Source organism: Grus americana, chromosome 3, assembly GCF_028858705.1.
Source record: "Grus americana isolate bGruAme1 chromosome 3, bGruAme1.mat, whole genome shotgun sequence".
NCBI classification, from domain to species: Eukaryota; Metazoa; Chordata; class Aves; order Gruiformes; family Gruidae; genus Grus; species Grus americana.
The window spans coordinates 58,423,861-58,441,822 of record NC_072854.1 but is presented as its reverse complement, the minus strand read 5'-3'; the positions used below and the strand labels follow the sequence as shown (position 1 = coordinate 58,441,822).

Below are 17,962 nucleotides of genomic sequence, written 5' to 3'. Positions count from 1 at the left end.
GACATGTACCTGTCAAGCATGCTTAGGCTAAGTCCTAAGCTACCTGTAGCCAACCATTTAAAATATAAATGCTTAAAAATAGTCAAAATCTCAAGTTCAAATTTAGTCATTCCAGGTGGCATCCATCCTGTGAGTTAGGTCATGAGTCTTAACTAGATGTTCAGACGCACTTTACAGAATTGTTTCTGAGAGAAGTCCATCCCTGTGCCCCTAAGTCCACTTTAACCCTAAGAATGCATCCCTTAATGGAGAGCTTAAAATGATTATTAACACTAACAGGATAAATATTTGGTGCTTAATTGTTCTCTGTGGCTTTGAAAAGTTCCCCATTAAAGAAAAGTGGTTTTAACTTCCAGAAAAGCACAGCAGCTACAAAACCCAGTAAGACTTAGTGAAAGCAAAATTTGTCTCCTTAAAACCAGGTCTTTTTAAAATTTCAAATGACTAACTGCGGATTTAGAACCCTAAAGTACAGGCTTGTAAATATTTTGAACTTTTATTTTTTAAAACAGGCTTTTCATCCTTACTAAATCAGAGAATCTTGGTGAGTAACGCTATCCCATTGCTATTTTGGTGCAGCAACAATGAATCACCTCTATTACTTAACACATCCATTCTGAAGAATGCTGGATTACCATGATTCGTACTGGCATGAGTGTCAGCCAGAATTATATAGCAGTTGGACCATGGACATCAGGATTTTCAAGGGCACAAATGAAATCCTGCTGCTCATTTCCACATAACTACTTGTGGACATTCATCACCTAATAGCTTGTTGTTTTTGAAACTCATCTTAAAAAGTAGCAGCTACCATACTGATAAAGTCTCCTCAGTCTCTCTATGCTTGTGTGAAATGTCAACATCGTGAAGGGAAAACAAAAAGCTGTCATGGAATTTGCTACCAAATTTCAAGTAAAAAATGAAAGTTTTTGTTTCAAAATTTTGCTAGTGTCTCCCAGTAACTCCAGTTCAGGTGTCTTGTGCCCCTCCTCTCTTCTGAAGCTCAGTGTCTCTAGACTATCCTCTCCTAGCACATGCTAGACACCCTCACTGAGTCAGCATGGGTGCCTCTGTTAATGATGTGTCATGAGAAATAGGACCTAGCTGAGAAACTGTCCAAAAATTAGAGATAGGAGACATACAAACTACATTTTCTAGTAACGGGTTTATGCCTTATTTGACTTCTCATTTAAATACAAAGAATTATTATTTTAACGTAAAAATGTACATTGGTACGTACTTTTTCCAAGTCTCTGTCAGGGTTTTGAGTGCACCAAGAGGCACTGCAAACTCTTCTGCTCCCATTCCCATGGGTTTGGCCACCTAGGCTCAAGGCCAGCTCTGACACTGCACAACTGTGTAACCTTGGATAAGACCATGGTGACAGTGCTGGGCAAGAAAGAGTTGGGAGAAGCCTTGTTAGGCACATCTCCCCTTCACTTGGGAGCTACACTAAAGCTTAGACTGCATCTAAGCCCTTGGTCCTTGCCTGAGTTACGTTACTGGTGCGCCTATATCTGGCCAAGTACCTCACTGATCTTGACTGATTTGACTGCCTGGATTGACCTTGGACCTGGAGATCTGAACAGACTCACCTGGAGGTCTGAACTCTTGGCTTGACCCTGTTTACTGTCACTGGACCTGCTCTGCTCTCTCTGTTCAGGTACTGTGGGACTGCTGCTTTATGGGTGATGCCACTGCCCTGCCTGCCTTGCTGTTGACTCCCAGCTTAGCTCTGTTGTGGATCAGCTCACTCTTGCTTCTCTCTAAGTGTCAAATTCAGTTGTCAGTTGAAAAGGAAAAATAAAAAAAAAATCAAATAACTTTTCAGACAGCACTTGATGAAAGGTGGGTGGTTCTTTCTACCAATGTCGCTATTAATTCAGCCCAAAAAGTTTTAGAAGAACCTGGTATGTTCATATGTGTAAGTATAAAGATCAGTATGAAGCTGAGACCAGTCCCTCAGTAATTATCATGGTCTTCCTAGAGCTCTGTAATTGATAGTTTTATTAACTATCTCTCTCAATGACGCTCCATCAGAGATACAGAGCAGAAAGTGTTTGTAGCTTACAAGTACCACTACCTATCGTAGGTTTGAATATTTTTTTTGTGGCAGATTCAGGATAGGTCTTATCACTATGCCCATACGTGTATTTTTAACTCCTTCCTTATGTGAAACAAAAGGCTTGCACCAGTAGTCCTTGGAAGCAAGCTGCAGCCCAAATAACCTCCCTCTCCTGCTTCCCCATCCAAGAATTGGTGTACTTTTAAAAGGCACCCTCCTGGAAGGCAGCAACTGACAGACTACAGACTTCTACAGTATAATTGGTCTGGTTAAAAAAAAGAAAAAAAAATCAAGTTAAAACCATTTCAACAACAGCAATGGAGTAACAGTTCTTCGTATTTATGCATTGCCTCTCACCCTGGAAACCCAAAGCTGCTTACACAAGGTAAGTTTCGCTGAACTCTTGTGAACTAGTTACACATTCTGCACAGTGGTAAACCAAGGCTGTGAGAGGCTTCAGGGACTTGCCTAGAACATGCTGCTGGAAAATGAGAAAAAAACTTGACATACATAGTACTTATGATAATCTCGAAGATGGTACAGTTACCAACAATTTTTTTGTTTCTTTTGGACAACCAAACCCAGGAATTAGAGTCAAACATCAAGTGATCCTGCCAGTAATCTTTAAAATTAAGATGATGGTACTATTTTTTTAAATAGCTGCTGATGTTTTGGTATTATTTTTTTTTTTACTTTTTCTCTCTTGGAAGTTGAAAAATGTAATATATTGAGATTAAAAAGGTTCTTTCTCTCCTCAGTAAGGACTTCATAAGAATGTCTCATGGGACAGGAAGATAATCTTCTCAGGACCACAACGGTTTTAGTTGCTGTGATTTTGCAAGCGTGAGGTGTGACACAGTAGCAAACCATGTTGCTGCTGTGGAAAGGGTTTTATTCAGGTCTCCGTGCTCCGAGAAGCTTGACATGTTTGTCCTTGCCATCTACTTCTCCTGGTAGGTATTTCAATTGCTAAATTTCATACCAAGTCTCATCAAGACAATACCCCCAACATACTTCACAACATATAAGGATGAATTTGTACAAGGTCTATACTCACGCAGAAGTTGTCTGCATATCATGCCAGCTTTTGCTAAAGTTCTGCTTCAGTTCATTCATCAGACTTATGCCAAGCTTTTGTTTAATTTCGACCAGGTGCTTTTCTTTGGCTGCTAGCACTTGCCGCAAAGTTGAAATTTCATCCTCTAGCTGAGGGAAACAAAGACGGAGGAGAAAGGAGAAAGGTGTTAGCCTGTTCCCACAGAACGATAAACACATATGATGTTAAGAGATTAAACAAATCTCACATAAACTTGCATTTTTTTGTTGGTGACTAGAGAGACAGAGAGATTGAAGTGCTTGTGGAGATCACAAAGACACGTCCAGAACAGAGCCAAAGACATGTCCAGACATTAAATTAATGTCTCAAATTGTGTCACCTATGTGCCCCATTATACACACGCATCAGATAAGAGAGAGAATTCTCCAGTAAGGAAGTGACTATTGAGTGACTTGGCCAAGATCTGCCTTAGGGCATTAGGAGTCTCAAACATCAGCTTTACATTTGCTAGTAAAATGGGAATGGGCACAACAAGAGAAGACTGGATAATTCAGGCAAATATCTCTCTCTGAATGCACAGGCTTTTAAATTCATACTTGCAGCTTTTTAGTCTTCCACTCATGAAAAAAAAAGATGCAAATTCTTAGGAGCAGGTTAAAAAAAATAAGTTGCATGATAACGTATGACTTGAGAGTATCATAAAACGTTACATCCTTGTCACATGGGTTTTATCTATATATTTTAGGCCCTACACATTTCAAAATAGTAACATAAAAATATATAGCAGATGGACTGTTAACATGAGTGAACAGGTCCTACCCAAAGCATAGAAGCATTCAGAAGACACAGCACATTAGTCTTTTCAGAGCTCCTAGTCATTAACCAAACTGTGTGAATTCAAGTTGTTAAGGATGCCATTCAGCCCAAACAGACGGATATAATTCTGCCTGCAGTGGATGTTATTTGAAACATTTAGACTAAGTCAGTGTTTTAGCAAGGCAAGGACCAGAACACTTGACTGAGAGGAGGGACCGCTGAATCAGCCTGCCCCTGGCTCAGGACCCAAGCCTTGTGCAGCACTCTGTGAGCATGGGTTTGCATTCTTTGTCCTGAAGCCTCCCAAGCCAATTATACAAGCAGCACTCAGAGGTACTGAAGATAACAAGGGCAAGTGACACCAGAGCAGCTGCCTTTCACTTCAGGTTTAGAAATTCCCTTACCAACTGTGTTCCTTCCTCCATATGTTAATAGGATAACATATGGTAATATGTCTGATTACCATATGTTAAGTTCCCTGGAACCACACTCTCCCTGTGATTTAACTCCATAGGCTGCAGGGAATGAGACAAGCACCAGCTGAATCAGTTGCTGACCTCCAGGGCTGTATTTAGGATGTCAATACCAGCATTATTTTTACTTCACACACTCACACATTCTGCTTCCCTGTAAAAATGGCTAAAGGCTCATTGTTCTTGGAAAAGTCTCGCCCTTGAATCTCCCAGCTATCAGTTTCTCTTTTGTCACTACCTGCTATCTAAATTATTCAAGCAGGTCAGGAATTAAGCAGCAAGACTATGAACACAAAGCAAAATCATGACCTCAGTGAAGCAGATACCTATTCACCAATGCCTGCGATGCCAAGACTTCACTGGTAGAATAGATATCAATTCAAAATTGCTTTATTTCTTCCCGTATCCTTTATGCTCCATTATATTCCTAACCTGAAAATGAAATGCTGTCAAGAGGCAGCATGAGTTTCTCTTCTGAGAGGATAACTGGTTAAATGCTTACAGAAAGAAGAAATCACAAATGTCAGCATTCCTCAGGTGGCAGTTCAGAGCTCCCTTTAGCTGTCACCCACCCACAGCAAACCCCTTAGTGCACAAGTCTGCCTGAGTAACACTGCTAAAGAACTTAACTTAAACCAATACCAGTATGCTTACATGTACTTAAACATTAATGCTTTCCATATGGGCTAGCACTGGGCTGATCATTAGGTACCTGGATATGTAAGCATTCGAGGGCTTCTATTAAAATTACTTCCCATCTGTTCTGTTGAATAGACACCTAAAGCTGTAAAGCCCTAAGCAAGCATTAACCATGTGCTCAATGGCATATGTATAAACAACAATTTTGACTGTATTAAAAATAATAAATTATTTTTCTCAGTTTTGAATTGACAAAATTCTCCTCAAGTTCTATCATTTTAAAATAATGGCAGATACAAAGCCATCCTCAAGTGCTCACATATCAGTGATTGAAGACTGTGAAATAGGTAGAAAGGATTAGGGACTTATAGTAGGATCTTGAAAAGCATTTAAGCAGGTTACATACCTAACTCCCATGGAAGTCAGGCATCACCTGCTTAGGCATTTTTGAAAAGTCCACTCTTAGAAATGCAGACTCTGTTATGAAACTAGGGCTTAAGTCAACAGAAATACAAGCTTCTAGTCCTCACATTTCCCTTCTTTCTAAGTGCAACAGAGCCAGAAGAATATAGATACATCATAGAGGGACAAAGTTTCCTTCTCCCTTTTTGTGGGCTTAGGAATCAGAGTTAATAGCTGTTTTTTTCTTTCCTCTATTATTGTGTGGGAGATGTAAAAGTAAGGAGAGGAGCTGACCACCTAAGACATTACGATTGCCATGATTAGCTGACACGAGTAACATGTAAATCACACAAAGGTGAGACCCCGGGAAAAAAATCCACAATTACAGATAGATGTCCCTGAAATCTAGGACTGACTAATAATATGGAAGAAGGACAGTGAAGTCCACCACACAAACACAAAAAAGTATTTTCCCTTGTTTTGCCTTGTTTTATTATTTTAGTGCAAATTGTTTTATAAGGTTGAACACCCCTTTAAGATGGTGGCATGCCTGAAAAAAACCACCCCAGTAATTGTCCAACATATAACCTTTCCCATTTTTTTCCAGCAGACACAAAACAGCTCATAAAAACAAACCAGAAAGTACTTATTCAGTAAAATGGAGCATTTTGGATAAACTATTAATAAAAAATTATGTCAGATGATGGTATTATCTATATTCTGAGATACACATAGTACTATGTAAAGTGTGGAGGTGGAAAGATTCAGCTATTGGTTGGCATAATACTGATGAATAGGTTAAATGGTAAGCTGAATAGTAAATTGAGTATTTATTACGCTTATTTTAACAATCAAGGCAGTAAATGATTAAAATATGAAGGGGCTCCAACAGAAAACAGAAGCCGGCATAGTTAAACGTATACTTCTAGTTAGCTTAAGCATCCTTTTTCCCTACCACTACATCACCCAAATGTGTAGTGTTCTGGTCTGGCTGTTTGCACAGCCCTCCCTCACCAGGGGTAGCCAAACCAGGTGAAAGCCATCACAGAAAAAAAAAAAAAGGTCTATTTTTAAGCTAGATCAGTTCCTAGATCCAGTGCAGAGAGGTGCACAAGCATCTGTGTGGGTACAGCACGGGAGGCAGCAACAAGTGGCTGAACCCAGAAGATAGCTGGGGTAGAAAGTTTGAAAGGGAACTGCCACAAAACCTCACATCATGGAAGCACGGCTCAGAAATACCCTGGATTCTCACACACTTCACCACCACAGGTACCACCGTGGCAGCTAGCACGCAGCATGCATCTGCCCGCCTGGGCTAGAACTGAACATCAACTGTCTGCAAAGCTATATCCTCTAAGAAAAGGTGGAAAACATGTTACAGCCAAAAAATGTAATGAGGAAGGACCAGCTATATCACTGGTAGGAAGAGCAACTATGAGGGTGTACTTGACAACAGAAAGAAGTTCACTTTGTGAGGAAGAAAATAAACTTTTCCTTTATTTCATTGGCTTTTAAAAAAACCCGCACAAGGCTGCATCTTCTCTATACCGTTCTTTCACATAATCCTTTTTATGTCAGAAGACACAAAGAAAGTTACAGAAAAAACTGTGTCTCAATGAAGCCAATCCATGGGACTTAAACTTTGATTAGCTATTGTATTTAGTAAACTAGTGATTGTTATTGAATCATTACCCCTTCTCAAAATTGCTGAGTATTAGAATATGCATACTAAAAAGCATAAAGTATTTGTAAGGAAATGTGAGCACCTTACTATGGTAGCCTTGTAAAGAAAGTAGTTGTAACTGTGAACAGAATAACACAGCACAAAAAATAACAGGCACTTCACCTCTGCACCAAATCATATAGCTCAAATTTTACACCTCCAGGCTGAGTACCTGTTCATTTATAAGTTTTTCCTCGGGTGAACAGCACCCAGAGACATCAGGGACATTCATAAATAAAATTAGCCATAAGTTTGCAGAAAAAGGTACTCACATCTTTCCTCAAAGTGGGAATAAATATGCAGTAACACACACAGCTGAACTTAGAACCTGTGCATCAGCTAGAAAGCTTGTAGATCAAACCAGATAGCTGCTTTTGTGAAGGTACGGGAGGGGGGAGACAGCAAGGAGTAAATGACTACTTTGATGAGAGTAATGGAAGGACAGCTGACAGCAGTGAGCGAGATAGCTCAAAACCTCAGCCCCCATCATGACTCAAGAATCATTGCACTATGCTCGTCACACCGAGGGAGGGAGGCAAAAAGAAAGAAATCTGTTCTGCTAACAAGCTTCTGGCCTTATGTAAAGTTTTCAGGCTACAATTTTCTGCTATTATTCTGAAGTGTCAGACTGACCTCTGTTAATTCAAATGACTGTTAGAAGTTTCTGTAAGAGTTACTGATTTTACTTGCATTGTAGAAATTCCAAGGCTCGATTAGAGTCAGAGCCCTGCTGTGTTAGCCAGACTACAAATACAAGAACAGAGTTAGTCCACGCTCTGAAAAGCTTCCAGTACAAAGAGACTACTGGCAGGGGAACAGGACAAGGGGATACAAAAAACCTGTCAGAAAAACAGTAGTGCTAGCTGCCCTCCTAATGTTGGGGAGGGAAGGAGGAAGAGGAAGAAGACAGAGAATATATACAGCAGATACACAACACAAAGATGGAACGTATTTTTTCTGTTTAGATACATGCACAACAGGTGCTCACAACGGCTTCCCATTATATCAACTATGAAATGATTGCAGCATTAAGGAAGATTTGAACCTTTCAGAACGGTAAGAAAGATGCTTGTTCCTACAGGCTCAAACAGGTATTACCTAACACATAAGGACATCGAAGAAAACAAAAATACCACTGGTGGAGCAGTGGGGGCTTGAAAGTAAAGACTAACAGCTTTTGAAAAAGAAACATTAGCCAATTCCCACAGAGGTTTCTTTCAGAAGGAGTCAAGGTCTTACACTTTTTTTACAGTCTTTTCTAAGAATCATAAGTCTCATTTAAGTTTAGACTTTGTTCACTCTAAATTCAAGTTTTCCAAACCTTTCTTAGCATAATTACCAGTTTTGTTTTGTTTTTAAGCATAAGCTGTATGCCAGTAAACTGCTGTGAGCAATTCAGAAAATAATTTCTAGGTCAACCAAGATCATACTATTTGAAAGGCAATCTCTCACTTGTGTGTTGGTACATGAATTAAAGCATTTCCACTCTGAGCCACTGAGAACTCTCTGTTCCCACAGGAATCTGCAAGCAGAAAGGGCACCCAGAAACTCTTGAGATTAATTCTCTTGAGAGAGGCATATCATTCTCAGATGGTTGCAGCAAGTTCTTTTTTCACCTCCTTGTTTCCCTCTGCCTCTTAAGTCCCTTTCACCAGAAAAGAGAAGAGAATCACAGCACGGCTGAGGCTGGAAGGGACCTCTGGAAGTCATCTGGTTCAACCCGCCTACCCAAGCAGGGCCACCTAGAGCCAGTTGCCCAGGACTGTGCCCAGACAGCTTTAGAATATCTCCAAGGATAGAGACTCCACACCTTCCCTGGGCAACCTGTGCCAGTGCTCAGTCACCTTCACAGTAAAAATGTGTTTGCTGATGTTCAGAGGGAACCTCCTGTGTTTCACTGTGTGCCCATTGCCTCTGGTCCTGACAAAAAGCCAGTAATGAATATCCCTATGTGATGAACTGAACATGTCAAGTTTCAGCTTCTTTCTTATTACTTACAGATGTGACAGGATCAGCAAAGAAGTAAAAAATTAACTAGCAACTCAGAAACACAAGACTTGACAGAACATTAATGCAAAAAACCAATTTTTTCTTTTTTTTCACTAGAAAATCCTAAATCAGCACTGAAGGTAAATTACTTGAGTCATTAAGAATCTGACTTCTTAAGAGTATTTAATATTACAACTTAATATTAAGTATTTCTGTTGTATGAAAGACAGGGATGAATCTCTGTGATAGAACTGTCCTCTGGATGCACTCATTCTTTGTGTAATAGCAACATATACTTCAGAGAGCACTACAGAACAATTATGAAGGAATGCTTTTCCCTAGCTAGTTTACACTTTGAGGGTATATGCTCATAGTCCTAAATTTTGTGTTTCCTACTATTCAAATGGGTTATTTTATTCTTGCTATGTGACGTTTCCAAACTATTGTCTTACAAATGCATTATTTCAATTAAGAAAAAAAAAAAACCAACACATCTCCCCTTTCATACAGTTGTGATTTCTGTTATTTGTCTCACATTTAAAATAAGTAAACCTTCATTTTTTCCCATTTTCTCATTTTCCATTTTGGAATTTCAGTTCTGTGTCTGTGGTTTTCAGCAGCAGTAATTAAAACTGAATCAACCCTCCTATTGTAGACCGAATCTAGACAAGCTCTTTAATCTTTATAATAAAAAGACAACACGGTTCAAACGTTTTTCCTCCCATCTCCTTGTTATTAAGTATTATTTTTAAACCTCTTCATGGTATCATGACATCTCCTGAAGTTCTTTAATTAAGCAAACAACAAATGCAAACCAAAAATATAACCCTCTCCAAACACATCAGGGTTTGCCAAAGGAAACAAAAATGTGGTGAAATTACTGTGCTCATCATAAGTCTCTTCAGTAACCACCATCATCATCTTTTCCTCTGAGCACCACACAAAGAATCTTTTCCATCAGGCGTCACAATCACTGTAACAACAATACCATAGATCTAATAAGAACAACACCTTTCATTCTTTATAAACAAAGGTTTTTAAAGACACGTCTTGACTAAAATGGTAAGGTATATTTAACTTTCTCTCTACAATCATCAAGTAATAGATATTTAATCTTAAAAAATATCTAAGGAAATTAATTGCTTTACATTACTGTAGCCTAGAATAATTTTACTAAAAAGGAAAAGCATACCTTTATGATGTGTACTTCACCCTACAATTAATATCTTCCAGTTTAAGGAAGTAGAAACAGTAATAGTCACAGAAATTCAAATTCATTACCTTGGCTAGCTCAATCTTTAACTCTTCTTTTTCTTCTTCAGAAATCATACTGGTGAAATCAACATCAGTGACTACATCTTCATCTGCTTCATGCAAAGACTGGGTTTCCAACAGGCCTGAAAAGTAAAGAGTTAAAAGGTCAAGACAATCATTATCAATTATTTCAGCTATGATATTGACCTCTCCTAAAAGCTAAAAATGATATAATATTCACCAACTAGGAAAAAAAACTAAGAAAAACAAAACAACCTTTTCCTGCTAAAGGTCATTTGGATTCTGCTCCTCTTTGCTTCTGAAAAGCTATTGGAAGTATCAGATGGTAATGTCTGCACAAAAGCAATTTAATACGTGAAAGCACCACTCATTCCCAGAAAACAATCACCTTGGACCCCAGTAGTACCTGACAAGGCATTTCCTTGTTTCTAACAATACAGAAGGAAAAAAAGGAAGAAAAAAAAAGAAAAAAAGAAAAAAGAAAAAAGAAAAAAGAAAAAAGAAAAAAGAAAAAAAAAGAAAGCTTTTTCTTCAAAATAAGAAGATGATGGGAGAAGATCAGATTCGAGAATATCTAAGGAACCTGAAGGTGCACAAGTCCATGGGACCTGATGAGTTGCATCCGTGGGTCTTGAGGGAACTGGTGGATGAAGTGGCCAGGCCACTGTCCATCATATTTGAGAAGTCCTGGCAGTCCGGCGAAGTTCCCACCAACTGGAAAAGGGGAAACGTAACCCCCATTTTTAAGAAGGGAAAAAAGGAAGACCCAGGGAACTACAGGCCGGTCAGTCTCACCTCCATGCCCGGCAAGATTATGGAGCAGACTCTCCTGGAGACTATGCTCAGGCACATGGTAGAATAAGGAGGTCATTGGTGACAGCCAACACAGCTTCACTAAGGGCAAATCGTGCCTGAAAAATCTGGTGGCCTTCTATGATGGGGTTACATTATCGGTGGATAAGGGAAGGGCAACTGACATCATCTACCTGGACTTGTGCAAGGCATTTGACACTGTCCCACATGACATCCTTGTCTCTAAATTGGAGAGACGTGGATTCGATGGATGGACCACTGGGTGGATAAGGAACTGGCTGGATGGTCGCACTCAAAGAGTTGTGGTCAACGGCTCAATGTCCAAGTGGAGAACAGTGACGAGTGGTGTTCCTCAGGGGTTGGTACTGGGACCGGCACTGTTCAACATCTTTGTTGACGACACAGACAGTGGGACTGAGTGCACCCTCAGCAAGTTTGGCAATGACACCAAGCTGTGTGGTGTGGTCAACATAGAGGAGGGAAGGGATGCCATCCAGAGGGATCTTGACAGGCTGAAGAGGTGGGTCCGTGCAAACTGCATGAAGTTCAACAAGGCCAAGTGCAAGGTCCTGCACATGGGTCGGTGCAATCCCAAGCACGACTATAGGCTGGGTGAGGAATGGAATGAAAGCAGCTCTGGGGAGAAGGACTTGGGGGTATTGATTGATGAGAAGCTCAACATGAGCTGGCAGTGTGTGCTTGCAGCCCAGAAAGCCAACCGTGTCCTGGGCTGCATCAAAAGAGGCGTGACCAGCAGGTCAAGGGAGGTGATTCTCCCCCTCTACCCTGCTCTTGTGAGACCCCACCTGGAGTACTGCGTCCAGCTCTGGGGGCCCCAGTACAGGAGAGACATGGAGCTGTTGGAGGGAGTCCACAGGAGGGCCACAAAGCTGATCAGAGGGCTGGAGCACCTCTCCTATGAGGACAGGCTGAGAGAGTTGGGGTTGTTCAGCCTGGAGAAAAGGCAGCACCGGGGAGATCTAATTGCAGCTTACCAGTACCTGAAGGGGCCTACAGGAAAGATGGTGAGGGACTGTTTATCAGGGAGTGTAGTGACAGGACAAGGGGTAATGGGTTTAAGCTGAAGGAGGGTCGATTTAGATTAGATGTTAGAAAGAAATTCTTTACTGTGAGGGTGGTGAAGCACTGGAACAGGTTGCCCAGAGAGGCTGTGGATGCCCCCTCCCTGGAAGTGTTCAAGGCCAGGTTGGATGGGGCTTTGGGCAACCTGGTCTAGTGGAGGATGTCTCTGCCCGTAGCAGGGGGGTTGGAACTAGATGATCTTTAAGGTCCCTTCCAACCCAAACCATTCTATGATTCTATGATGATTCTATGATGTGAATAGTGGCAATAGTACTGACGTGAATAGTGACAATAGGACACTGAGCAATATAGGAAGTATACTAATGATTGCAGCAATTTGAGAACTTTGCAGACGTACACAGTTTGCAGAAGCAAATGCCATACCTACTGTTTGAATTTTCTAAATGTTAGAGAGACGCATACCTTGATCGCTCAATCTAAACACATGAAGGGTGAACAATTATACTGAACCTCCAGTTACTTTCTTCTTCTGCAGGTCCAAGACCAAGATCAGTATGTATGATAACCAAGATAAACACATACATAAGTGTTTGCGAGACCTGGGCCTGCCTGATATAATATATATAGAGAAAACAAAATATATCCTATCTCCCAATCATTCAGTGAAGAGAAGAATGATTGCTGGGGTTCCAGCCATTAATAGCCTTCTCATTCTTCATTGCCTGCAAAGAAAACAATGCAAAACATGAGATAACAGAAAAATTTATTGCTCCTTTGGAACTTGTTTTAAAGTTGTCAATATGTTTCTGTTGTGGAAGAAAATTCTCCCCCAGGCTACATCCAGGACAGCGCTTTTCCCCATATTTCAGTTCTTTAGCACGATAATCAGCCATCTCAGCTGACTCCTGACATCTGTATACTGCTTAATACAGAAGAGAACAATTTCTTCCTCAGATCCACAGAAGCTTGTATACTTTATACATAGAGATTAGAATGGAACTTTGTTAAGTTTTGGCAGTAGGGAATAAAGGTTACAAGCAGCAAGTCTGGAGTATTCAACAACTTGAATACTTTATATTTTCATGCAGAAAGCAAAACTCCCTCCAGCTTTCTGTCGTTTCTTCCACCTAGAGTCCCCCAGTGTACCTGGGTTTCCTCCTGTTTAACAGAACAGAACTGATTTGCAGAGCACAATGTGGTGAACTCAGCCTTGTTAATTATAACCTCCCCTGAGTGGGAAGATAAAGAGTAGCAACACAGGTGCTGAACCCCTGCCTGGCACCATATGCAAGAATAGAGCACCACCCTTAAGCACAAAACCTGTTAAAAAACATGAAAGCATATATAAGTAGTTGATACCTTAGCTATTACCCAAAAAGCAGCTTGCCAGGAAAACCTAGATTGCTGAAGTCACAACAAAAGAAAAGCACATTTATTCAGTAGGAATACTCTCAAATCACCTTTATTAACACCCCTCCATCTCTAAACAGAATTGTTCTTTGGTATTTGTTTGAGGATTAACAGTGTTGCTATGGGACTCAGGCTAAACTTAGTCCCCGTGATCTTGAAAGCAGTCTCTTTTTTCATGGATGGAGGAGCAGCAGTACAGGGCAGCTCTTGGAAATGCCAGAAGACTTTCAAGGGCAACAGGGTAAGGCTGAAAACCCTTAAGGAAAGTCTTGGGGTAGATGTGAGATGAGGTCATCATGCAGCAACTGATACTTGAGCTAAGAAGAATGCAGCTTTGTGCTCAAGGGACAGCACTAGTTTGGGATTGTAAAGTAAAGAGGCCAGAATTGCTGGACAATGGTTAGATAGAGATAGAAGCCAACAGGGACCAAACCCACCAAAGACGACTAACACTTAACTAGACCCAATGGTCAAGTTAAAACTTCAAGATTGAACTGAAATTACAATCCATTCCAAAACAGCACATGCATGTCAATCTTCTGCATGATCCTCTGCAACCTTATCCAGTGCCAGTCCCATTTCTTATCTCTTGCTTCTCGTCTAAGTCCTCTAAAATCTAGTCTGATCCTTCAGTCTCCACTTTCTTGCTCAAGCCACTACCAGAGTCCTCCCTCATGGTCACTTTCCCTCCGCAAAGGCTTCACTTCAGTCACCTCGCAGTTCCAGCCTGAACATCTGTCCACCATACTGTGGGTCACAGACTTCGTTCAGCCAGTCTCAGTTCTGAAACCTCCTCACATGAGCCCTATCATGAGCAACCTACTCTTCCCTTGCCGTTCTCAGTCTCTGTCTTTCCTTCATGATCCTTGTTTTTTATCAGCCACTTCTAGTAGCTCTTAGTCACGGACTTCACCTTCTGCTGCCATTCTACTCTGTTGAAGACAGCTTCACTGGTATCCTCTCACAACTTATGACTGACCACTTCAGCCCTGGGCCAGGCCTATCAGCATAGGTAGGATGCTTCAGTTCCAGCGCTAGGTCTTCTGAACTTCTCAGTCTCTTTTCCCCATTTGAGCAACAGAAGCTAATTTCTTGAATCTGATGTGACAGGTCTCTTCACTAGTATCTGGGGCTACCCTTACAGACCACATCTCTAATTTGCCTGTCATAGTCTTCAGCTTAGGAAAAGGAGGAATAAAAAACTCAACACATTAGAAAGAAAACAGGCTTCCTGAGGCAGAAGAGATCTCAACTCTTCCCATCTATTGAGAATGTAAACATAAAAGTCTGTCCCTATGATTTATATCCTAGAGAATTTAGCATCCACAATTTCAAGCAATTGCACAGCAAGGTATGCAGGCATGGTTCCCAAGATTTTGTTCTTCATAGTCTTTTTTTTTTTTTTTTTAAATTTATGTGTCTGTCCTTGTTTCCCCTCTAATAACCACTGGATTCGGTATTAGATTTCAAACAGAGTTAGAGGTCTCTTAAAACAAGTTTAATGAAAACAGTCAGTTGGTAGAGAAGATTTAAAGTGATTTCACAGACAGAATGACAGATGAGCTCATCCTTATATGAGGTATCAGAGAAAGCAAACAGGGAAGAAGGGTCATTCATAAAATCTGTTTTACAACAACAGAAAAAAATGTCCAAGTTCATACTTTGGGGTACCACAGCATCCATTCCACCAAAGCGCACCTTCTGTGAGGTTTCTACAGCACCTTACCCAGGAAGAGTTCAGCACAGCCTCAAGGAGGAACTACAGTATTAATTTGATTCAAGGATGTCAGCCAACCACAAGACACAAAACTGTAGGAAACTAGGCTATCGACATTTTCCTACTCATAAGACAACTTGTTAGTTTTGCAGTCTCCAAGGAGAACAGGAACCTGCAGCAAAATTCACACCAATATATATAAGAATTGGTAATGATTTTCATAGCAAAACAGCTCCTATTGCTAGTATCGCTGACCTCAAAATACTCTCCCACCTTCTACTCTGTGCAGGAAGCCTTCTCTCAACCCTCCCTGTAGGGTCCTTTCAACTACGCAGCCTGGGAAATACACTTTTCAGACATTGGTTATAGATGCACCAAGTACAGAAGCATAACAGAATACAAGACCTCAGTGGGATTGCTGATACGTCTTGAATTAACCACATGAGTAATTCCTTAAGAATCAAAGAACAAGATAGGATCCTATTTAGTGTGTTTAATCTAGCCATACATTTTGTTAAACACACTTAATCTAAGAATTCATGAAAACATGTACAAGGATGAGTTGACTCAGCTAATGGTTATAGTAGGTCCTAAAGTCCAAGTATTTTTCTACGCTATATAGAAGAGTTTATAGTTTAAGATTCAGGTATCTAACAGCCGGAATTTTAAGATAACACTGCATTTTTATACTTCACCATGTACATTCAATTCCAACAATTATGGACTTCATCCAGGAAAAAAGAAATCTGCACTTTAGCAATGCATTCATCTGTGTGCATGGACAGGCATTCAGTTTATACATACAGTTCTTGCAGCTGAGCACATAACACAGCTGCTCTTGCTAGTTTCACACTTCTTTCTTTGGGGTTAGAAGGAACTTAGCAGGTTTCCAATTCACTTGGAATTAAATATATCTACATAATATATATCTATATAGATAACTGTTTAGCTACACACAGTCATAGTGTATCTATAGTTATATAAATAATCTGTGACTTCTCACAGGAACTAAAATACAGAATGGCATTTTGATGAGATGTCCAAGGCAAATCTTTCCCGCAGCATTGGAATATGATAGCTTTCACAGTGCACCTCAATTTCCATTTGCTGATCTCTAGGCAAAACTCATCTTTTTCTTTAAATTTAGGCTATCTTAAATAATAGTATTCAAATGGTCATTAGCTGTTTAGTAAAGTAAGCGTTTTGGGAAGTTGTGAATCTGGTCAGGTAACATTACAAGGCTCTGTTTTCAGAATAGCTTACTGAAAGTACGGGGAAGCTGTAAAATTAGTTTAAATAATCCTTTCTCCTAATTTACAGGATTAGGGAAAATATTTATTACTTACTAACTCTCAGTTAAGGCTCCTTCTGATAAAATATAGGGAGCATAAAATTTCAAAGTGAAACATTTCCCAATGTCTAAATTAGTTTTCCATATGAAGTGACAAATATATGCCTGGTCAGAATCATTACTGCCAAATTACCAACTGGTTTTATGTGTGGGGAACTAAAACAGTTTTACCCGTATGTTCACAAAAGTAAAGACAATAAAAGAACCTACTCTGCTAGGATTCCTACCCCTGATTATTAAGTTTAGCTGACTTCACTGCACTGAGACTCACAGTAATTCTAGAACTGCAAGGTATCTGATACTCCCCAGACAAATACATAACAATGCTTTAATCCTTCTAAATGAAAGTCAGTTCTGTGTAGTCAATGGCACCGCTAAAGCAGCAACAACAAGCAGAGCGGTTACAACTAGGACATTATTATATTTGAAATGGAGCACAATATAGGTCAGCATCCACCAGCTCAAACTCACACTACAATTGCATCAGTACAAACTTGTTCCCTGCTAGTTAGCCATGCCAAGTTACACAGCTTATCAGCTCAGGCATGCTAGTAACACAACATACTGCTCTGGAGCCTTGAGCTAGGACCTCTCCTTTGGAACTCAGATATACCAGTTGCTCAGAGCTTGTGGGTATCTCTGCACTGTGCTACACTGCAAAGTCAGCAGAACATTTCTTGCAGTTACTGCCTTCTCTCTCTAGCACTGTCATCTCACACACTTACAACTAGAGTCTCCAGACCAAGGGGAGTACTGTGAGTCCCTGATGATGACGGAGCCATTCTTTAAGGGCAGGTTTCCAAGGAGCACCCTCCAGGCACTTTAAGAGATGTCATATAAGCCTACCTACAAGTGTTGCTCTCATGGAGTCTCAAAATCCTGAGCAGGCATTTTCCTCTCCTGCCCAGCTATGTAACCTGACAACACACAGATAGCTGGTCTGAGAGAGACAGTATTTTTGCCTAAAGATGCATAACTGTTAGTTATGAGCCATGGAAGGTTGGTCACCGTGGGAAGGGAGTTGTACAAGTAGCTGACGTTTTCAAGATTAACATAAAATCTTTGGCTGCAGAAGAAAGAAAAAAAAAAAGGAAAAAGAAAAGGTCAGTCTGAGGTTCCCAATGCTCCTCCATTTCCTGACTAGTATGTATGTGCTTCTTCATGGAGGAGTCACATCCAAGCTGCATT

General features: G+C 40.4%; 1 protein-coding gene across 2 annotated transcripts in view; it reads right to left on the bottom strand.

Annotated features, from left to right (window-relative positions):
- TPD52L1 (TPD52 like 1) overlaps positions 1-17,962 on the bottom strand; it is a 61,049-nt gene that overhangs the window by 26,875 nt on the left and 16,212 nt on the right. For both annotated transcript variants that reach the window (XM_054821186.1, XM_054821184.1), the window contains exons 2-3: positions 10,446-10,561; positions 3,123-3,271 (exon numbers count right to left, since the gene is read on the bottom strand). In XM_054821186.1, coding sequence (XP_054677161.1) covers positions 3,123-3,271; positions 10,446-10,561 — 265 coding nt within the window. The remainder of the gene's footprint in view (positions 1-3,122; positions 3,272-10,445; positions 10,562-17,962) is intronic.